Here is a 23,345-nt window from a genome sequence, read left to right on the forward strand (position 1 = left end):
AGTTATACACTTTATAGCTGCGGGTATCTGCATCCACAGATATGGATGCAGGTATCCATGGATCGTTTTTTGGATGTGGTTACCAATTTTGTATCCGCACAGGACTCTACTTATTTTGATCGCAGCACATTTTTTTCAAATAATGTAAGACTCTTTACATTGAAAACTCTCTTGGGCCTTGCATTGCCTGAAGAAGATGGTTATTGGTGAGAAGTGCACTTTTAAAAGCTTGGTAAATGTGGATATTTAATGAATTGTGGAGGTGATCAGTTGACTAACATTTTAATGGGGAACATTAGCAGACTATTGCAGTGTGAATTGTGAACATTAACTAATGCTGGCTTTAATACAGATGTCTTTTAGAACAAGAGGGTAGTCTGACTCATTTCTGAGAAAATAATGTATGTAAAATTCAATGACAATATTATCACTTCCAAAAGGTGGCATCTTCTTTGTAAACCCAATGAGATCCAAGAATTATTTGACAATGATGGATCCTCTCCAAGAAACATACGGGAACAAGATTGGAAGCCTTCTCTTTATTCCACCATTGATAGCAGACATATTCTGGTTTGCAGCTATTCTTGGTTCATTAGGTAAATATATTTGCTTTGTTGTTGCATTTCACAGAACGGATAATGTAGCAAAATACTCTACTTTATGCCACCTTTTGTGGGTTGTGTGATCATCTCAAATTTATGAAAATGCATTGTTTATTCCCTTTCCTAATGTTTCTTGTGCATGTTTAAAGCAAAATTTATGGAAACATAAAATTCACATTTTCACAGAAGTAGGTAATGCCATATATTTATTTATTTATTTATCATCATCATGATAATTACAAATGGGGAAACTGAAGTGCAAAGAAGTGAAGAGACTTGGGCAAGCTCACAAAGTACATTGGTGGCAGCTCAAGAAATAAAACAGCTAGCCCAGTGCACTAACCACTAGACTACACTGCCATTGCTATCATTTAACCATGTTTGCTATAATAAATATATATATAACCTATTATGACTGTGCAAAACTGTTTGCAGGGGCAACAATGAGGGTCATTTTGGATATTGGAAGCTATTTGGCCATCATTATATCAGCATGCATTGTTATGCTCTACACTTTACTGGGAGGCCTGTATTCAGTTGCATACACAGATGTGATACAGCTAATTTTTATTACACTCAGCCTGGTAAGTTCAATTTACTTCTGTGTTTTCATTTTTCAATATTACATAACTAAAGATGAGAGACAAAATTTCTCTCATTTTCCCCAATCTCAGTTCAAAGTAGCTCTTGTGACATTGGTCTCATCTTCCAATGCTCCATTTAAAGAGTAAATACAAAAAGCCCCCGAGGAATACATAAAGCCATTTTTTCCAACTCTTACTTGAATTGAGTAAGTGTTACTCATGAGTATAGTCTTCTACCGTCTATTCACATGAGTAAATGCTAATTATCTTGGCTGGAAATAAACCCAGTAAGATGGCTATCTAAAAACACCAATTAATTTCAATAAAGTGACCATGCTCTTAACTACAGAATGCAAGATATAAGATGTGATTCTTCCACTCCACCTTGCACTGATTAGGCCTCAACTGGAGCATTTTTGTCAAGTTCTGAGTGCCACAATTCAGGAAAGGTGTGGATAAGTTGGAGAAAGTCCAAAGAAGAGCAACAAAAATGATTAAAGGTCTGGAAAAAATGACCTATGAGGGAAGATTGAAATAATTGGGTTTGTTTAGTCTGGAGAAGAGAAGACTGAGGTGGGACATGGTTCAAAAAGGACAAGAAGCAATGGGCTTAAATTTCAGCAAGGGAGGTTTAAGATTGACATTAGGAATAACTTCCTGTCTGAGTAGTTAGGTACTAGAATAAAATGCCCAGGGAGGTTGTGGAATCTCCACCTTTGGAGATTTTAAAGAGTAGGTTAGACAACCCCCTGTCAGCGGTGTCTAGGTAATAGTTAGTCCTATTTTGAGTGTAGAGGACTAGACTAGAAGACTCTCAAGATCCCTTTCAGTCCTACAGTTCTCTAATTAGCAGATAGATGCTGGACTACACCCAGGAATTGATGCAAACCAATGACTCTTTGCGCCTCTTTTGTGCCGGGTGCATACGGGAGAAAGTGCTCAACCAGTATGTCCAAGTTTACTCTACAGAAAATGGAAGATAATAATTCATATATAGTGGCCCTTTCTGGTGGACTCTACCTTTCTTGTTGATCATTGAACATTGCCATACCAAATTCTGAACAAAGAGGATATGATGCACGGAGTTAATATTTTATTCTTGGTGTGTTAGTGCCGGGGTCGGCAACTCCTGGAATGCCACAAGTGGCCTGCAAGCCGATTTCCCGTGGCATTCGGGGCGGGAGCTCAGCTGGGCCCTTCCCCCCGTACAGCCAGGGGCTTGTGCTGTGGCTGCAGCCCCAGCCTCACCGCTGCAGGCTGAAACACTAGCTCCGGCTTCCTGCTGGGGGAGGAGAGGGAGACGTACACACACGTGTGCCTCTGGGGCTGCCCTTGTCCAGCCTGGGCGTGCAGCTCCCAGGAGGTAAGGGGTTAACTCCTCTCTCCTTTCTGCTTCTGGAGGGGGTGGGACTGGGCCTGCTCCACAGAGCTGGTGCTGGGCAGCCGGTCACATGTGGCAGTCTGTATGGTCCCTTTGGTCTGTATGGGAGGACAGGAGGCCCCTTCCTCAGTGCCCCTCTGTGCCCACTCAGGGCTGGAGCCAGCCGTGGGCTGCCCTGGGCTCTGCCTGCCCCAGCCCCGTAGCTGAAGCCTGCAGGCAAAGGGCTGGGCCAGGCAGGGAAGAGACTCTACCCCCCCCCATCCCAACGCTGCTGCCCTGCCGGTGAGTGCGCTGGGGGCTCAGGATGTGGGGGCAGGAGTGGGGTGAAGGAGGATGTGGGGGCAGGATGGGAGGGGCAGGGGTTGCACTGAGGGGCATGGGACGATGGTGGGGATCATGGGGCTGAGTGGAGGGAGGCTGGAGCAGAGGGAAGATGTTGGGGGGGAATACAATTTTAGCTTGCAGAAGCTGCACTTTGCTTTACTCCCCACTTCTTTGCCTCCCTCCCCAACTTGCTATTTGGCTGCACTCTCACCCTCTCATCTTTTCTGCGTTACTGCCCCAGCCCCTACCCACCCCCAAATTCCCTCTTGTATCCCTACCCCACACCCTCTCCTGCCACCAAACTCCCTTCCAGATCCTGCCCTCCTCACCCAGATCTTGCATCCCTATCCCACTTGCTGGCCACACATTGAACCCCTCATTTTTGTTCCCATCTCAGAGCCTAAAGGGTTCCACAAAATCCACTAATTCTGAAACCCCAGAAAAATAAATCTGGCCTATGGGAAGCCCTGAACTTCAATCCTTCCTGTCCCTTCCCCTCACCCCATGAGTCTGTAACACCAGAAGGGTGAGGTGTCTTAGTTGGGGGCCCACATCAGTGAGGGCTGGAGGTTTTTGGAGGAGATTTTTGCTTCTCACTTGTGTGGTCTCCAAATGATTTCTCTGTGGGTCAGTGACCCCCAACCCAAAAAAGGTTCCTCACCCCTGCCATAAATAAAGAAAACACTGACACCTTTGTGTTGGACATAATACGTTAATTTATTTAAAACCAAGCTTGATAGATTAACAGGAGAAAGTTAAAACGCTTGAGCTGTTTAATAATTTAAATTAAACCATTCTCCCCAGCTGCAGCACTAGCAAAACGGCTCAGGCGGAATTGTGTAATTAATGTTGAGTTTCCATTAGCTACTGGTGGTCCATGGAAAGGTTTGCATTGAGCCAGGTAGTCCACAGGATGCACCATGTAGAGAGCCCCTCTGCCACTACCAGGAGAGCAGCAGTGCCCAGGGCAGGAGGGTTAAATCTTGGCACGCCACTTCGGAAAGGTTGTTGACCCCTGCATTAGTAAATAATATCGGATTGGCGCTGAAAGGCCTTTAGAATGAAAGAACTGAGCTTGGGGAATTGCTTAGGAAAATGGAGAGGAAGCGAGATACAGGCAGTCCCCAACTTACGCGGATCCGACTTATGTCGGCTCCGCACTTACGAACGGGGCTTTCTCACCCCGGAACTCGCAGGCAGCAGTCCCCCCACCTCAACCTCCAGGGAGAGAAAAGCTGCTCCCGGTGCCTCTGGTCTGCTGGGGACCGTCTCCAGCAGACCAGGGACACCGGGAGCAAAGCCGCAGTGTGCCCCCCCCAGCAGACCAGGCTTTGTTGTGGACCCTGGGGCAGAGCAGCTGGGGCGCTGCCGGTTGGTCCCGCAGCACCGCTCTGGGCACTACTGGACCAACCCGGCAGCACCCCAGCTGCTCTGCCCCAGGCGTCCTGATTCAGCTGCTGCTGGTCAGTTTCAGCAGCAGCTGAATCAGGACGCCTGGGGCAGAGCAGCGGGGGTGCTGCTGGGTTGGTCCAGTAGCGCCGAGGAGCGGCGCTACGGGAGCAACCCAGCAGCACCCCAGCTGCTCTGCCCCAGGCGTCCCCAAGTCAGCCGCTGCTGAAACTGACCAGCGCTGACTACAGGAAGCCCGAGGCAGAGTTGCTCTGCCCTGGGCTTCCTGGAATCAGCCGCTGATCAGTTTCAGCAGCAGCTGACTTGGGGACGCTTGGGGTTCTTAAGTTGAATCTGTATGTAAGTCAGAACTGGCGGTCAGTTTCAGCAGCAGCTGAATCTGGACGCCAGTTCCGACTTACATACAGATTCAACTTAAGAACAAACCTACAGTCCCTATCTTGTACGTAACCCGGGGACTGCCTGTATATTAACAGGAATAATGGGTGGCATGAAATGAAGATGAGCAGGAGGAGGAGACAAAAGGCCCAGTTAGGCAGCAGACTTGGGATGCTTGTAGGCAGCAGGAGTGGGAGAGGAGGAAATTAGAGGAAAGGCAAGGCCAAGGACTTTAAAGAAGACATAGACGTGAGAGGAAGCTAGTGAAGGAACACAGTGTTTCCATTTTCATCACAGTGGATCTGTGTCCCGTTTGCCCTGCTCAACTCTGCAACAGAGAACATTTATTACACTGCTGTTCAGGAATTCTACCAAGCCCCTTGGATTGGGAAAGTGCAAACAGGATATCTTGGAAGATGGCTGGATGACTTCTTGTATCTGGTAAGAAATCTTTACCCGCTGGACTAGTGGGATGGGAAACTTGGCTGGGTGAATGGTTTCATCGTCCACTCTATAGCCAGTCCCCAGAAGTTGGCAAAAGTCTCCTCCCTGAAACAAAGGCCCCTACCTGCCAAACTTCAACTCTCTGATCTCAACTCCCAAACATCAAGGCCCTAGTACTGTTCAAAGAGAATCACCAGATTTTTGTTTTAACATGGGCAAAAATCCCTTTTCCAATGGCCACATTCTCAGGAAACAGCTGAACTATTCTGGCTGAACTTGACGCAGAAGCTTACCTGAGGTGGAAAATTTTACCCCAGATAGTTAGTAGTTTGTTAAAAGTATAAGCAACTGACATCACGGTCTTATAATGGGAAGTATCAGGTAACTTTTGACAATAGGAGGTGCTAACCAGCCCTCCCAATAAATAAAACAATACTAATAGGCTAGGATTACTCTCTCACAGTTTTAACATTTGAATGTTTCAGGTTCTTGGTAGCATCCCATGGCAAACTTATTTCCAGCGAATTCTCTCTGCTGCTTCACTAAGACAAGCAAGGCTCATTTCCTATCTCTCAGGACTGGGGAGCTTTTTAATGGCTATCCCCTCTGTGCTCATCGGAGCCGTAGCAGCATCCACAGGTAAAATTAAATCATGTGTCTTTAAGAAATGCAGTTATTTACTCAAGATTTGACATCACTGGCCAAGCTTATTAAAATGGGGCCTAAAGATAAGGCTTCATTATCCTGATTAAGACACCTAATAAGGTAACACCGATTAGGCCTCAGCTGGAGTACTGTGTCCAGCTCTGGGCACCACATTTCAGTAAAGATGTGGAGAAATTGGAGAAGGTCCAGAGAAGAGCAACAAAAATAATTAAAGATCTAAAAAGCATGACCTATGAGGGAAGACTGAAAGAAATGAATTTGTTTAGTTTGGAAAAGAGACTGAGAAGGGACAAAATGGCAGTTTTCAAGTATCTAAAAGGGTGTTACAAAGAGGAGGGCAAAAAATTGTTCTCCTTGACTTCTGATGATAGGACAAGAAGCAATAGGCTTAAACTGCAGCAAGGAAGGTTTAGGTTGGACATTAGGAAAAACCTGTCAGGGAGGTTAAACACGGAATAAATTGTCTAGGGAGGTGGTGGAATCTCTAACATTGGAGGTATTTAAGAGCAGGTTAAATAGACATCTAGCAGAGATGACCTAGATGATGCTTGGTCTTGCTGTGAGGGCAGGGGACGGGACTTGACCTCTCAAGGTCTCTTTCAGTTCTAGTATTCTATGATTCTGTGATTTCAGTGCTGAGCAGTTAGTACCTGGCAGTGACATCAGTGAGAGCTGCTGGATGTTTAGCGTTTTTGATAATCAGGCCACTTCTTTAAGGGCTCAAATCAGAGGGCTGAGCCTTCCAGTCTCTGCTTTCAGTGTTCAAGTACCTAATACAAAACATGTCTCAGTTGTGGGAGCTCCATTACATTATCTATGTCTTCCTTGCGTTTTATGCTGTGTGCCGAAAGGGTCTGACACTTTTATATTCTGTACACAGTATACGCACAGTAGAGTAAAGAGAGAAAAAAATGACCAATAAACTTACTTTCCCTTGCTGTTTTATACTCACTGTCTTTACTGACTTCTCTGACCCCTGCACCTTTCCTTCCCTTCCCCTCTGTGCCTACCCTCCTGTAGTCCCCCTCCCCATTCCCTTTCCTAACACCTCCCTCTACCCACCTGCCCTGCCTCCCTTCTCTGCCCTCTGGTGCCAGTCCCCCTCTTCTCCTATCAGCACAAGCCCCTTCCTCTCCTCATCCCTACCTTCTCCTTAGTTCCCCCCGTGCCCCTTCCCTCACCTTCTGCTTTCCAGAAACTGGCACCCCTCAACCCCATCTAGTTCTCCGGTTGTGGGGCTGGACTGTGTGGCGGGCAGCTGCCCCATATGCCGGAGCTGGAGCCAGGGCTGCTGTGCTATTTTTAGTACCCTGGTCCTGGTTCCAGTCCTGGCACATGAGGCAGCCACATGACATGTGGCCCCACTCTGGGAGCAGTTGAGAGTGCGTGGTGGGTGGGGCCAGGCCACGGTACTAAAAATAGCATGGCGGCCATGGTTTGAGACCCAGGACATGGTGCTATTTTTAGTACCATGGTCCTGGCCCCAGCAGCCTCAGCCCCAGCTGTTCCTGGGGGCAGTGCCACATGGCGGGCAGCTGCCCTGTGTACCACGGCCCAGGCTCCAGCTGCCATGCAGGCAACATGGTGGCTACCCAGTGGCTCCAGGGGGTGGGGCAGCCACCTGCCATGCCCCCACCCCCAGGAGCCGCTGGACTGAGAGGATGAGTAGGACTGAAATTCTTGGTGCACTCCTGCACACCTTACAGAGAACCCTGGTTGAAGGAGGATCAAGCCCTTCTGGAGGTAAATAGTTTAGTAAGAGTCAGAAAATAACTTACTATTTATGGGCTAAAGATGTCCCAGAAATCAGTGCAACAAAGATTCCCCCCTCAGAGCAGTCAAAGTCTGGAGGTGGACACACCTCAGTGCCCAATTTCCAGAAGCAGCAGATGTGACACTCCTGCAGCAGGCACTAGACCAACCATCCCTCTGATTGGTTGACTCAGTTCATTGCCAGTTTACCCATTGGTATTTGACCATGTTGCCCCTTACTTGATGCATAACCCAGGGTTAGGATTTGGCCATAAACAACATGCATGTATGTGCTTTCTAGCTAGGTTTCCAAGGACTTCCAGTTGTCGAGCTTCAGGGTATACACTGATCACCAGCTGGAGTCAAGAAACAATGTACTCTAAGGGTACTAAGACACAGATTTTAGCCATGCAAGATGGCTCTCTGTGGAAATACAGCTATGAAGGCAACAAAACCAGGAATTAAATATTAATTATTTGGTCCTTTTTTTGCTCTGTTTTAAAGACTGGAACCAGACGAGCTATGGTCTTCCAACACCATTGGAGAGAGGAGAGTCAGCCATGATACTGCCACTTGTGCTGCATTATCTCTGCCCGACCTACATTTCCATTGGCGGCTTGGGAGCAATTGCTGCAGCTGTCATGTCTTCTGCAGACTCCGCCCTTCTCTCTGCCAGCTCTATGTTTGCACACAACATCTACAGGAAAATTTTGAGGCAAGAGGTAACAGATTCACCACTGCTATTTACAGAAGGGGGGAATTGCTGAAAATTTGTGCAGAATGTGCACGACCATTTCATGTGGAGGATTTCCAATTCCCAAAATGTCAGCCCTTCATCAGATTTAGGAGACTGGGATTTTAATGTGACATTTGTTCTGCCCAGGACAGAGCAGCTCTCTGCTGGAAACCCAGAGACCCAGGCTTGAATACTTGTCTGTCATGACAGGATATGTGACCTTGGCCCAGTCACTTAGGCCCAGATTTTCAAAGAAATTTAGGCAATGCTGTACTCAGCATTGTTGGCCCAACTCATTTAGAAGCTTATGCTCACTTTCAAAAGTGATTTAGACCCATTTAGGCCCTTCTTGAGTGTTAATGGTATTTTGGCTCCTAATTAGGTATGTAAGCAAGTTGTAGTCAACTTCTTAACTACTTGTTCCCCCTCACCACCTTGCTGCTTCTGTCTCAGAGGCAACAAGAGGGAGAAGCAGGAGCCAGTGCTGGGAGGAGCCAGATTAAAAGCTGAGTCTTCCCAACACCCCAGCACCATCTCCGCAGTGCCTCCTGTCCGGCCCTCCTCCCCCATAATGCTGCCTCTATCAGTGGCAGCAGCACGGGGCAGGGGGCAGGGAAGGCTGCTGCAAAGCAGCCCCTGGCCACGGTGTAGATCCTGGACTTGGTGTGAGCTGGGACTGAACCACACAGTCCTGGCTTGCATCGAGTTCAGGACCTACCCCTGCTCTGCCTCTGCAATTTAAATCTAGTAGGAACCAGGCTGCCTGTGCGCCCGGCTCTTACTATATTTAAGCTGCAGAGCTGTAGTGGAGGTAGCTCCTGGACCCAGCATGAGCCAGGACTGAGGAATCCTTCCCTTATTGGCTAATCATGTAGTTGATAAACTACACAATTAGTGGATTACCCGCCTCTTAACATCCTTGCTTCTAACTGACAAAAACCTTTTGGCAACACAGAGCACAGCAGTGCCTAAGACCAATATAAATCTGGGCCCTACCCTCTCTGGCCAGGTGTACACTAGGGGATAAGTTCAAATGAAGATACGCAACTTCAGCTACATTAATTGCATAGCTTAAGTTGATGTATCTTAACTTGAATTTTGGCACTGTCCATGCTGGTAGGAGCAGGACTACCGGCATTGACGGGAGCGCCCCTCTCCAATTTAATTAGCATGTCTTCTCTAGACCCACTAATTCGAAGCCTGAAAGATCAACTGTGGCTGCTTCAACCTTATCTGCAGTGTAGACATGGCTTCTGAGTCTTGTCCTCCCCTCTTTTAAAATTGTGAAATATAAATGCAACTGTGGTTAGGTGCATGAATTTCATCTTTGTAAAACAATTTGTGACATCAATATTTCACAACAACAGGAACCGATTAGTGCTTTCACAGACTATGCTATTGATACAATACACTGCGATTGATCCCACTCCCATTGCAGCAAATGGGAGCTTTACTATAGACTTCAGTGGGATCAGCGTCAAGTCTGTAACGGTGTATAAATCAGAAGTGGTAACAGAGTCCAGGACCTACTGATTCCTATCATAAAATCATAGAACACTAGAACTGGAAGGGACCTCGAGAGGTTATCGAGTCCAGCCCCCCGCCCTCATGGCAGGACCCACTACCATCTAAACCATCCCTGATAGATGCCCTGCGGTCAGCAGGCTAGTCAGTGCTGCCAAAGGTAAATTAGGTTTTGCAAAAACACTGGAAGTTTGCAGAAATTTTGTAAACTCAGAATGGCAAATGTAGTTTTTCTCTACAGAAACTATACATGTGACTGGCTGCTTGCAGGGCATGCGCTGCTGAGCATTTTCATTGCTAGGGAGTCTTTCAGGCTCAGGCTGCAGCCTGGGTTCTAGGGCCTTGTGGGATTCCAAAGCACAGGCTCCTGCTGACATCAGTGACACAGCCCACCCTGAGTCCTGCTGACTCTGATATTCAGCTCCTGTATTTGACAGTAAATTCTCACTATATATTTAACTATGTACTTTGTTATAATTATTAGCTATTCTGATTCCAAAGATGCCTTTGAAAATTTCCCTTGCCCAAAGGTTTGAATGGAGAGCTTTTCTAAATCAGGACTAATCCAGATGCAGTCCAGGTTAGTAATTCTTACAGACTTCAGTTCTGGATCCAGCTTTTGAACACCCCTACATTCAGAGGTGCTTCATTCCAGAATTTTGGTTAGGCCCATCACAAGCTATTTCTAACATTTGGATTTGGATGCTATTGTATCTGATTGTTGTAAATTTGAGATTGGATTCAGGAAAGGATACGAAAGTTGCTTTCTAAAACAGTGATCTCTGAATTTACAGGCTACCGAGAGAGAAGTTGTATGGATGATGAGAGTCTCCATGGTGGTGTTTGGGACAGCAGCCGCAGGCCTGGCTTTCCTTTCTAACTCTGTGTATGACCTGTGGTTCCTGAGTGGGGAGCTGGTCTATGCCCTTCTCTTTCCCCAGCTCTGCTGCGTCCTCTTCATTCCCAACACCAACACATACGGCTCAGCTGCTGGATTCTTCTTCGGGTTCCTGTTAAGGCTGCTGGCAGGGGAGCCTTCCCTGAATATTCCTCCTGTTATCCACTACCCAGGCTGCTCCCTTGTGGACGGGGTCTACGTTCAGCTGTTCCCATTTAAAACCTTCACCATGCTTCTCACTTTGGGGACTATTGTCGCTATTTCATACCTGGTGGCATTTTTGTTTAAGAGAAACCTGCTCCCTCGCAGATGGGATGTTTGCAGAGTAGTAAAAGAAAACAGTGCGTTCAACCCCCCACACAATCTGTGCCAAATAGGGATGTAATAGTGTAGTTGATTAACTGATAAGCAAAAGGCTTATAGGTTAATGCTATAGACTACACACTTTTCCTCCCTCCCCGACACCAGTAAATTTTTTAGCAGGATGGCCAGCTGCCTGGCTCAGTCCTGGATTGCTATGGTTCCAGGACCTACCACTGCTGTGGTTCTGCATTTAAAGTGTATTAGGAACCAGGCAGGCAGCCCAGCTCAGTCCCGACTCTCACTGCATCCAGGAGCTCAGACCTCTCCTGGACAGGGGTTACTGGCCACCCTGCACTGCTGCCTCTATATCAGAGGCAGCAGCATGGGATGACAGGAAGCTGGTTTTTAAACTGGCTCCCCTCATAGACCAGCTCCCACCTGGCACCCCACACTGCTGCCTCTGATACAGAGGAAGCAGCGCAGACTGGCAAGGAATAGAGAAAGAAGATGGTAAGCACACTGGCTGCTGGCCCCACCCCTGGGCACTATAGAATAGTTGAGTTACCGATAAGAATTAATGAGGTTAATCGACTATTCAATTAACCGATATTTAACATCTCTAGTGCCAAATAGAAAAACAGGTGGATTGACAAGCAGCCTTGCTTCCAGAGAATCATCATTAAATACAGGGCCTCATTGAGCATTCTGCAGTTATGTTACCAAGTTGATGACATTTCTTTTACCATCTTCTCTCTCTATTCATGAATTATTGGAAAGCTGTGGTAGATTCACAAAGAAAAAAAGAATTCCATTTGCACTGTGGAAAGGAATGAAGTCAGAATATGCACCGATCTGAAGGCATACAGTGAAGGAATATGATCCTGCCCTGGTTACTTGGAATTTTTGGAAGAGGATCTCATGGATGCGGATAGTCTCATCACCGATACAGATTGCAACTTCTCCACCCCGTCCTGTTTTGTGCGGTTTTCATCCACGTCCTTCCATGAATCCTCCATAAAGGTTCCACCCAATGTGATGGAGGCCTTCCTCTTGTTCTTTTTATGTCTCATGGATACCAATGGAGTATACACGTCATCCATCTGTTATCTCTCAGTCTTGCTACATGGCCAGACCATCTCCTTTTCTTATTGTAAATTAATAGAAATGGACGGTCTCAATACTGCGAGATTCTTGGCATCCTTTGCCCCCATATTCACCACTCTACCACCATCACCACAGAAGTGAGGAGGAACTGCACAGGACCGAAGGTCATGCTTTTTTGTTGTTGTGTTCATATTTGCTGTGGCCAAATCATCACCTGGTGGCCAACTTTCTGGTGACAAACCACTCTGTACTTTGCTAGGCTGGTCCTTAGATGGAGGGGACAGAGTCCACCTCCAGGGCAATACACGAAACCTTTCCAGCTTGGTAGAAGCTGTTGGAGTTTTTGCTCCACTGGCATAGCCTTCCAGAGCCCAGGGTCACCTCCACACCACGATGAAGCAATGGAGTACGATTTTGTGGAGGCCCTGGTTAGGATTGTTAATATAATGAAATAATGCAATGCTTCTGTGTGTTCTTGGGACCAGGAGCTTGAAAAATGCTGTCAGGGTGAGGGGTTTAAATTATACCAGGATGAAATGGTATAAATTAAGTTGCCACAGATATGACATTCCTACAGTGAGCCTCCACATCACACAGCAAAGAGGACTGATTCATCCTTTAACAAAGTGCATTTTCTTCATAAGACACACGGACGCTGATCCTGCTCACATTGCAGCAAATGGGAGTTTCATTACAGACTTCCATGGGGATAGCATCAGGCCTATGAAAATATATAGATTCTCCTAATATGCTTTAAGTCTGCTACATTTTCAATTTTATATGGTCCCCAGAGAAATAGCAAAGCCATCTCTTGGGGGAGAGAACATATGCAGAAAAAATAAGTCACTTACTGTTTTTACAATGGACAAACCAGGTTGTTGAAATCAATAATTTACATTAGTTATAAATTTTTTCATCAACACTGTCTAATCACAATTTAAACAAAAGGCTAGGGGCCAGAAATTCCTGGAGTCAGAAATTGCCAATGACTCCGTCACGTGATCTTGGTCAAGTAATTTAAACTGTGTTCCCCAGTTTTATTATCTGCAAAATGGGGGATAATGGTACCCAATTCAGAAAAATCACTTAATCACATGGGCTATGTCTACATTGAGGAGCTATTTCAGAATACCAGAAGTATCCCGAAATAGCTACTCTGCATCTTTTGAGCAAGCCCATTATTTCAAAATACAACAAGCTCGCTATTCCGACGTCCCTGTAAACCTCGTTCCACGAGGAGTAAGGGACATTTCAGAATAGTGCTCTGTTTCAAAATTAACTTGAAATAAGCTGTGCAATTTGTACAGGTCAAATTGCATAGCTTATTTCAAGCTACTCGTGCACTGTAGACGCACCCATGCTTAGCTGAAAGCAACTAAGGAATCTTATCCCTGCTTAACGAAGCAGTTCAGCACATGCTTAACTTTAGGCATATGAGCAGTCCCTTAGACTTCAGGTTTTGAACATGCTGAAGTGCTTTACTGAACCACGACTGACAATACTTACCTACATTGCACGAGATTTTGATGATTAATTAAGTTTGTAAAGAGGTTTGAAGATGAAAAGTTTTAAGTAAAGATCAAGTCCAGCTTCCACTGAAATCATTGAATACTGCCAGTGATTTGAGTGGGAGCAATTATGTTAGGACACTGATTTGAACGTAGATGTTACTATATGGTACTTGCTATAAATTTCTCTGTCACTGCATACTTACCATTAAATCCCAGTTGCTATATACAGATACAAACATATTTCTGTACCGAGGCAGAAGGCAAAGTTATTGACATAAGCAATCTCAATACTCAGCCTTGTAGTTAAGCCTGTTAACCATACTAATGACTAATGTGGATAACTGTCAGCTAGGCTCTTTATTCAGACCAAATTGTTACATATAAGTTCTCTGAACACCAGTCAGTTAAGGATTTTTTATCCTTAATGAACAACAGCCTTAGAGGTAAAAATCTATTACCAACTTGCTCAACCATTTACTTCCTACTTTTGTGATCCCAGTCATGCTGAAGTTTTTCTGTGTGGAGAAATTTCTTGGGAAAGATCTCTTCTTCAATTGTTCTTAAGATACAGTGTTAAAATGAAAAAAGCATTTCTGTGACTGAGTGCTACTGATTATCATCTTACCTCATCAAGACAAAATCTACGATGTCATAGCTTAAAACTGCATAAACAATTGGACCTCTCTGAACTTAACCCAAGTTTTTACAGACCTGCCTTCCAGCCTAATCATGTTGCTTCAGTTTCTTTCCATATTCTCTTTCTAATTTGCTGTTGATAAAGAAACAAGGTTCGTGGTCTGGAGACTTTTCAACCTTCTCTTTTAGTAGTGAAAAAGCTAGCCAGGTATATTACTATTTACATTATGATAGTTCCTAGTACCTGAGGATTCTCATTGTGCTAGGCACTGTAAAGACATAACTAAGAGGTGGTTTCTGGCCTCAGAGCTTGCAGAGTAAACAAGGTGTCTAATTGTAAATGAACACTTGGGCAAATATTCCTGGTCCTTTGTGAACTAAGGGACTTCATATCCATTCATATCTGCCCGGAGTTACTATTGAAGAATATTAATCAGTGGACACACCAAGAGCTAATTAGACTTGCCAATCATGTCATACCTGCCTAGATGGGTGAGCAAGAAGTGGAGTGAGATAAAAGAGGAAGCAGACAGAAAGACTACCAGATGAGACTTATCTGATGGGAGGTGTTTTACTTCTCTCTGGCTTTGTCTACATTACAAGATTTGCCGCAAAGAGCGTCTTCAAACGAAGCATGGATTACCATTTTCCCACGCTTCATTTGCATACTTTCTTTCGGTATGTTTTTGCGTTAAAACATACAGAAAGGCAGTGTGGCTGGGGCTGTTTTGTGCAAAACTCCCTTTTTCCACAAGATCCTTATGCCTGTCTTAGACAGGCATAAGGACCTTACAGAAAAAGGTTTTTTTGTGCAAAACGGCCACGGCTACACTGCCTGTTTTTGTGCAAAAATGAGCCGAGAGTATGGAAATGAATCATGGGAAAATGCTAATCCATGCTTCGTTTGCATAAGCTTTTGCGGCAACAGTCATAGTGTAGCCGTAGCCTCTCTCAGCTTATGTTTTTCTTCAGCCCAAAATGAATCATCCTAACTGTGGACAATGCTTTGCATGCAGGCTGATCTGCTCTGATTAAGATTACAAAGTACATATGTGTATTTAGTCTCCTTTAGAAACCAAAAGATTCCAGGGTTTGAGACGTAGGCTTAAAAGACTGCTATATTGAAAGCCAGATTAGTTTGTAGTTAACATGCAGCCTATTATCATGCCATCATTTTGATTGCTAGACTAACTCTCTCACCTAATTCTAATGACCATCATGAAATTTGTCTAAAAATAATCAAAGTTAATACATAGGCTTTACACTGGAACCATGAAGACTAGAAATTTACTTCTAATACAAAACTAAAGTTGGGAGTCTTATGTAGTCACAGGTCTCCAGAAGCTGAGATTTTAGGGAGAAAACCCAGATATTGTGATACTTTCAATAAAATGGTGAATCTTGGCAAGGCTACACTTGGGGACATATTATTTCCTTTCTACACTCCTCTGTTGCCTGTCCCTCATATGGAAGTTGGATCAGTTCCCTATATCATAGAATCATAGAACACTAGAACTGAAAGGAACTTCGAGAGGTCATCAAGTCCAGTCCCCTGCCCTCATGGCAGGACCCAGTACTGTCTAGACCAGTGTTTCTCAACCTTTTTTTGCTCATGGCCCCCTTCTGAGCCTCATTCATCATACACCTCAGAAACTTACTGTGGCCTCCTAATGTTCCATTTTTTCCATTTGACCCCCTAGAAGTAAGGTGTGGCCCCTTGGGGAGCCATATGGCCCACGTTGAGAACCACTGGTCTAGTCCATCCCTGATAGATGTCTATCTAATCTGCTCTTAAATACCTCTAGAGATGGAGATTCTACAACCTCCCTAGGCAACTTATTCCAGTGTTTAACCACCCTGGGTATGTCTACACTACCCCGCTAATGCGAATTAGCGAGGTAATGTAGGCATACCGCACTTGCAAATGAAGCCCGGGATTTGAATTTCCCGGGCTTCATTTGCATAAGCCGGGCGCCGCCATTTTTAAATCCCGGCTGGTTCGAACCCCGTGCCACGCGGCTACACGCGGCACGAACTAGGTAGTTCGAACTAGGCTTCCTAGTTCGAACTACTGTTACTCCTCATTCCACGAGGAGCATGAAGCCTAGTTCGAACTACCTAGTTCGTGCCGTGTGTAGCCGCGCGGCACGGGGTTCGAACCAGCCGGGATTTAAAAATGGCGGCGCCCGGCTTATGCAAATGAAGCCCGGGAAATTCAAATCCAGGGCTTCATTTGCAAGTGCGGTATGCCTACATTACCCCGCTACTTCGAACTAGCGGGGTAGTGTAGACATACCCCCTGAGAGTTAGGAAGTTTTTCTTAATGTCCACCCTAAACCTTCCTTGCTGCAGTTTAAGCCCATTGCTTCTTGTCCTATCCTCAGAGGCCAAGAAAATCAATTTTCTCCCTCCTCCTTGTGACACCCTTTTAAATACCTGAAAACCACTATCATATCCCCTCTCAGTCTTCTCCTTTCCAAACTAAACAAGCCCAATTCTTTCAGTCTTTCCTCATAGTTCATGTTCTCTAAACCTTTAATCATTCTTGCTACTCTTCTCTGGACCTTCTCCAATTTCTCCACATCTTTCTTGAAATGTGGTACCCAGAACTGGATGCAATACTCCAACTGAGGCCTGATCAGTGCAGAGTAGAGCGGAAGAACGACTTCTTGTGTCTTGCTCCCAACACATCTGTTAATGCATCCCAGAATCATATTTGCTTTTTTTGCAACAGCGTCACACTGTTGACTCATATTTAGCTTGTGGTCCACTATGACCCCTAGATATGGAGGATAGTTCCCACTAGCAACTTTTACTGCTACTGCAATCACATGGAACTGCCAACAGCAGGCTTCAAGAGCCAACTTCTCCTGTTCTTTTCCTATTGCACATGACTTAGCACAACCAGCCTGGCCTTCTTCATCCTCCCACAATAAGGGAATAGTCCCTCTTACTTCCAGTAGCCTGCGACCTAAAGAAAAAAATGTAACACTTAAAAACTTTTCCCACAACAGGTATCAAAGCTAAAGCCACTGCTAGTGTCCTTCTGCCCAGCACCCTGCCCTGCCCCTCAATGCCCTGTGGGTCCCCCCTTCCCGAGTCTAATATGTTTATGCTTTTATCCCAGTGCCACATCATGGTGTGGTGTTGTGCAGATGTCTGTACTCTAAGCTGTCCAAGGTAATTAAAGTCTAACACAGCCTCTTCCCTACAATTGTTTATAAAACTCAGTCACAGTTAAAGACAGCCAGATTGAATTAGCCCAAACAGACAGCTCTGCTGATATCACCCAAGGACGGCGACAAGATGATCTGTGGTAAACAAAAGGAGGATGGAATTGGAAATGGGATAAAATTGGTGTATGGGAAATGAAGCCTAAATGGGTGGTTGAAATAATGAGGGGATGAGCCACTCCAACTGCCTCCCCATTTCCGGGTCCTTAGAAAAAGAGACCCTGGAAGGAATTGTGATGCCAGGAGCAAGATGGTTGGACTGAAAGGAATGACATCATGGCAGTCACCATCTCCTGGGATCCTGGTTAGCAGTGTCATTTCAGATAAATCCAGAGGCTGGGGGAAAACTGCATAAGCATAAAACTTTATATGTGACTAAATTATATCCTGCAAAATCTCCCCCCCCCCCCCATACACCTTCCCAACAAAAAAAGGAAGATTTAATGGAGCACACAGACTTAAGAACAGTCTGGAAGGGGACAACTGCCCCCGCCTTGCTTCACAGCAAATGACACCCCAGAATCTTTTTAGGATCAGGCCAGTGAAGGCCCAACACTATTGGGCCTTCACTGGCCTGATCCTAAAAGGCGTTCTGGTTAGACTGAGCCAGAAAGTGAGACCCAGATGACATAGTCACCTCCACCAGCTTTGGCTATGTCTTGACCAACACCTGGAAAGTGAGACTTGAGTTCCTGGCATCACCCCCTCTCTCGTGTCTTTTTCTTTCCTACCTTATATCTTCTTGTCTATCTTTCTCCTTTTTCCTGCTGTTTATAAAGAGTCTGGCTTAGCCAGCCAAGACAACTGCATCTTTTGCAACATTCCTGTGAGCCTATGCCCAGAGAGGCAGCTCAAAGCACAAAATGGGACAGCTCTGATGCAAGTTTGCCAGGTCTTGGAGTGTCTGATAAAACCATATGCTATGCCCATGCTTCTCCACCATGACTGGAGATTACAATTTAAAACTACAAGTGAGCACCAAATGTGTAAGCTGCATTTTCCATCTTTACTGTTCTTTTCTGTCCTGTGAACAGGCACCAGCTTCCTCCTTTCCTCAGCCCCAGACTCTGCTTCCGCTACATCCTTCTTTCAAGCTCCCACCCCACCTTTCCTCTTCCCACCCCCACTCCACCCAAAGCCCCACCCTGCCCCTTTCCACTAAGTTCTGCCCCCATCCCCAAGCACAACCCATCTCCACTCCTCTCCCTCCCCCCAGCACCTCCTGCACACTGCTGACTGCGGAGAGTGGGAGGCACTGGAAGGAGGAGTAGGAATTGATTGGAGGGGCTGCTGGTGGGCAGGAGGTGTTGGGGGCCTGGGGAGGAGTTGGCAGCCTGTGGATGCTGGGCATCCACTAATTTTTTCTTCTGAGTGCTCCAGCCCTGGAGCAGCCATGGAGTTGGTGATTATACACCCCTGCTTTGTGTGCACTTGTCTTCAAGGAAGCAGGATCAAACTTAACCACAGCTCCAGCCTCTCTCAAGTAACATTTCTCTTTTCCTTCCTGAAAGGAGAATTATTACCATCTTAAGCCCCCTTGAATATACTGTCAAATAGGGGTTTGCTTATATACACTCTACATCTAAAGGGAAAAGCAATAAAGTATATTGTTAAGATGAAAGCCTTACTTAATATTTAACACTTAAAATGTGCTTGCTGTCTGGTTCTTTTTCTGTATGCATAATGAGATAAAAAAATTTAGTGAGTCATTCACCAGGGAACTAAGCAGGCCAAGATTCCCTGTTTTCTAAACCCTGAACCTTGTTTAACTGATTAGTGCTGTAGTGACAGTGACTCTTTGGATCTATTTACTCCACCAAAATTAACTCAAGAGTGACAGCCTCTGTATATGCTGCTATTGACCCCAATACCCCTACAGAATTGGGAAAACCTCTCCTTTACCATGGTCCTGGCTAGGCTCCATCACTGATTCTACAGTCAACTCTTGTCTTAACTCCCTCTGCAAATGTATGCACCACTTCTGGAGATGTTAATTATTCCCCCAGTCAGTAGAAGGCTACCTCTCCACTACAATAGACAGTTAACTTAAGCTAACTGAATAACATAGCTGGAGTCAATGTACATTAAGCTGAGTTACCGCGAGCTCTACACTGGGAAGGGGTGATGGGAGAAACTCTGCTGTTGACTTCCCTTACTCTTCTCATCTGCAGTAGAGTAACAGGGTTGATGGGAGAGCAGTCTGTGGTCAATTTGGTGGGCTTTAACTAAACCCACTAAATTGACCGCCAGTGGGTCAATCTCAGAGAACTGATCCAGGCTTTAGTGTAGTTTCAAAGATGTTGGGGCATGATATGGGGAATAAGGTTCTACACCAGCTCTTGAGTTGTGTATCCAGCAATGGGCTACCAGGGGCTACATTTGCATGGAATAAGCACCCACCTCCTTGGGTAATGGGGCTGGGTAGAAAGAACCATTAGAATAGTAGCATTGTGATATGGAGGTAGAACAAGAGCTGGCTTTGTAGTAAAAATCTGATTGTTCTCACTGACATTGCATAATATTTGAAAAGACAAAAGCAAATATAGAACTACTATGTTATATTGCACTAATATTTAGAACACACATAGCACTTCACATTCACTATTTTTACAAAACTGGGAAAAAGCATTGTTCCCTGTTTTACAGATGGGGAATTCAGGGCACAGTGAGAGTGAGGAGTGTACTCACAGAATTAAGTGATGACATAATCAGGACTTGAACTCAGCTCTCCTAGTTAGAATCCATTTCACTGGCCCGCTCTGGCATACTTGGCTAAAGGCCAATGGAATGCATTTTAACAAAATATTATGTATATTGCTCACTACCAAGTTCTCCATTTTTTGTTGTTCCATTTCCATATCCTTTGGAGGTGGGGGAGGACATCCAGGACTAATCATTGAACCTCATACTGGTATGGACATAACTATCCAAGGGCAGACCTGAAACTTCAGCTCAGCACACTTTTACTTAGAACATAAAGCGCTACTGAAGACGTCACTACTAAGTTAACACAACCTTAAAATGTAAATCCCTTAAACCAGCGTTTCCCAAACTATGGGCCGCGGCCCTCACATGGCTGCCGGTAGGGGAGCAGAGCGGGGCGGGCTGGGAGGAGGTGGTGGTGGTGGCGGCGGCGGCGGCGGCGGCGGGAGGAGGGGGGAGGGAGAACCGGCTGCCGGGAAGAAGGGTTGGAGGCAGCGGCGCTGTCCAGTGCAGATCCGGGTGGGCGGGAGGCAGAAGCAGGGTTGGGGGTAGCGGCGCTGTCCCGTGCAGATCCGGGTGGGCGGGAGGCAGAAGCAGGGTTGGAGGCAGCGGCGCTGTCCCGTGCAGATCCGGGCGGTGGCCGGCAGAAGCAGGGTTGGAGGCAGCGGGTCTGTCCCGCGGAGATGGGGGCGGCTGGCGGGGCAGGGAAGCAGGGTTGGGGGTAGCGGGGCTGTCCCGTGGAGATGGGGGCGGCTGGCGGGGCAGGGAAGCAGGGTTGGGGGTAGCGGGGCTGTCCCGTGGAGATGGGGGCGGCTGGCGGGGCAGGGAAGCAGGGTTGGGGGTAGCGGGGCTGTCCCGCGGAGATGGGGGGGCAGGCGGGCAGGTGACGGAAGCAGGGTTGGGGGCAGCGGGGCTGTCCCGTGGAGATGGGGGCGGCTGGCGGGGCAGGGAAGCAGGGTTGGGGGTAGCGGGGCTGTCCCGCGGAGATGGGGGGGCAGGCGGGCAGGTGACGGAAGCAGGGTTGGGGGCAGCGGGACTGTCCCGCGGAGATGGGGGCGGCTGGCGGGCAGGTGACGGAAGCAGGGTTGGGGGCAGCGGGACTGTCCCGCGGAGATGGGGGCGGCTGGCGGGCAGGTGACGGAAGCAGGGTTGGGGGTAGCGGGGCTGTCCCGCGGAGATGGGGGCGGCTGGCGGGGCAGGGAAGCAGGGTTGGGGGTAGCGGGGCTGTCCCGCGGAGATGGGGGGGCAGGCGGGCAGGTGACGGAAGCAGGGTTGGAGGCAGCGGGGTTGTCCAGCAGAAATCGGGGAGGGCAGGCGGCGGAACCAGGGCTGGACGGGGCGCGGAGGGGCTGTCCAGGGGAGAACAGGAGGAAGAGGACTGAAGAACCAGCTGCGGGAAGCAGGGCTGGACGGGGGCAGCTGGGCTGGTTGGGGGGGTCGTTGGGGGAGCAGGGCTGACGGGGGAGACTGGTGGGAGGCGGGGGGGGGGGACCTTTCCGCCGGTGGAAGCAGGGCTGGACGGGGGCAGCTAGTCTTGACTGGGAGATGGGAGGAGAAGGGGGAGGGGGCAGGACTGACCTGGGCACATGCAGACCCTACAGACCCTGGCAGAGGAGTGAGTCTGCCTGGGGGTTCCATTTTATCCCCTCCCCCCACATACCTGCCTTCCAGTAGTTGCGAACTGCCTGGCTGGTAGACACACTCAGGCAGCATGAGAACATCGACCAGCCAGGCAGTTCCCAGCTAAGTGCTGATACACCTAATTATAATAAAACATACCTAATTAGAAAATACCAGGCATTTTATATGTTTGGTAATTTCTCAATTTGTTTCTGAGACAAAATCCTCAAATACCAGATTGTCCGGTACAAAACCAGACACCTGGCAACCCTACCCTTCCTTGCACCCTCCCTCCTAGCCCCAATCTGCTCCTGCTCCTGCCTCCTGCAGTGCCCATGTGGCGCCCGGTCCCCCAAACCCTGGCCTGGGCTGGACAGAGGATGAAGCTGGTGAAACACTGAAAATTTATTCATTTTTCATTCTTTTTTTTACGTGTGTTTATATTTTTGGGCTGCAAAAAACAGTACTAAAAAAACCAGGTTCCAACTAAAGTAAAAAGTTTGGGAAACCCTGATTTAGCCAGCTTTCTATCCATCTTACAGTCCATTTATCCACTCCATATTCCCTTAACTTGCTGGCAAGAATATTGTGAGTGACTGTATCAAAAGCTTTGCTAATGCTGGCACTGGGGGCTTTGGGTGGACCAGAAACAACTTATTTGAATATTCATCATTTGCTTAATGAATATGCAAATATGCAAATGAATGTTATTGGTCCTCCAAAAGTTCGTGAATGGATTTACTGGTCCCCGTGCCAAAAAGTTTGGGAACCCCTGCCTTAAACAGTAGAAAGGCCTAAATCCATTGACACAGATAGCAAATTTCAGGCCCTCCAAAACTGCTATGTTTCATGCTGTTGTATGAGCAGAGGAAATGAAGGTTTTCCACATATGAAGACCCAACTTCACTGTAAAATTACAAATATAAAATCACTTGCAAGACTCTCTAATTCTTATATCACACTTCCCATTTTCAAACATTGTTTAGATCCATGGTGTTCAACTAGTTCTAAAGCAGAAGCCACTATAAAAGCTACTGCTATAGTGAACTAGCCACATTCAACTGGCCAAATAGACACACTCAACTGGCCAAATAGTCACATATGACTAGTGGCTAGCATGTTGGACACCACATATATAGATATTAACCATCCTCCGTGAGGATGGTGATGAGCATTACTATTTAGATGGGGAAACTCTAGGTCTACACTACAGCTTTTTCCGATTTTTTTTCGGAAGAGGCTTTTCCGAAATTTGTCCCATCTATACTGGGCCAAATTTTGGAAAATCCCCTTCTTTTGTAAGATCCCTTCTTCCTCATGGAATGAGGAAGAGAGGGCTTCTGAAAGAGTGTGTTTTCACTTCCACAAAAAAAAAAAAATGGAAGAGCAAATGCGTTCCCTGGACATGACAGAGTTTTTCCAGGATACCTCTGGTATCCTGGAAAAATCCTGCAGTGTAGACGTACCCTCAGGGACTCACTCTGGACTCCATATTAAGCCAGAAAAAAAGTAAACTCTTATGGTGCCAAGTATCAC

At 46.6% G+C, this 23,345-nt stretch overlaps 2 protein-coding genes across 2 annotated transcripts in view; both read left to right on the forward strand.

Moving 5' to 3' along the window:
• The first annotated feature begins 1,045 nt into the window (after positions 1-1,045).
• On the forward strand, positions 1,046-14,969 carry LOC102449402 (high-affinity choline transporter 1-like). Its single transcript, XM_089778379.1, has 5 exons — positions 1,046-1,186; positions 4,977-5,120; positions 5,609-5,762; positions 8,046-8,263; positions 10,596-14,969. Exons 1-5 carry the CDS (start codon positions 1,046-1,048, stop codon positions 11,082-11,084), a joined length of 1,146 nt encoding a protein of 381 aa, XP_089634505.1. The 3' UTR covers positions 11,085-14,969.
• A 5,756-nt stretch (positions 14,970-20,725) lies between these two features.
• Positions 20,726-23,345, forward strand: part of LOC102452024 (high-affinity choline transporter 1-like) — a 46,017-nt gene continuing 43,397 nt past the window's right edge. Inside the window, exon 1 of the mRNA XM_089775751.1 lies at positions 20,726-20,857. The gene's annotated coding sequence lies outside the window, so the exon portion shown is untranslated. The remainder of the gene's footprint in view (positions 20,858-23,345) is intronic.

Source organism: Pelodiscus sinensis, chromosome 1, assembly GCF_052426305.1.
Source record: "Pelodiscus sinensis isolate ZL-2025 chromosome 1, ASM5242630v1, whole genome shotgun sequence".
Classification (NCBI taxonomy): Eukaryota; Metazoa; Chordata; order Testudines; family Trionychidae; genus Pelodiscus; species Pelodiscus sinensis.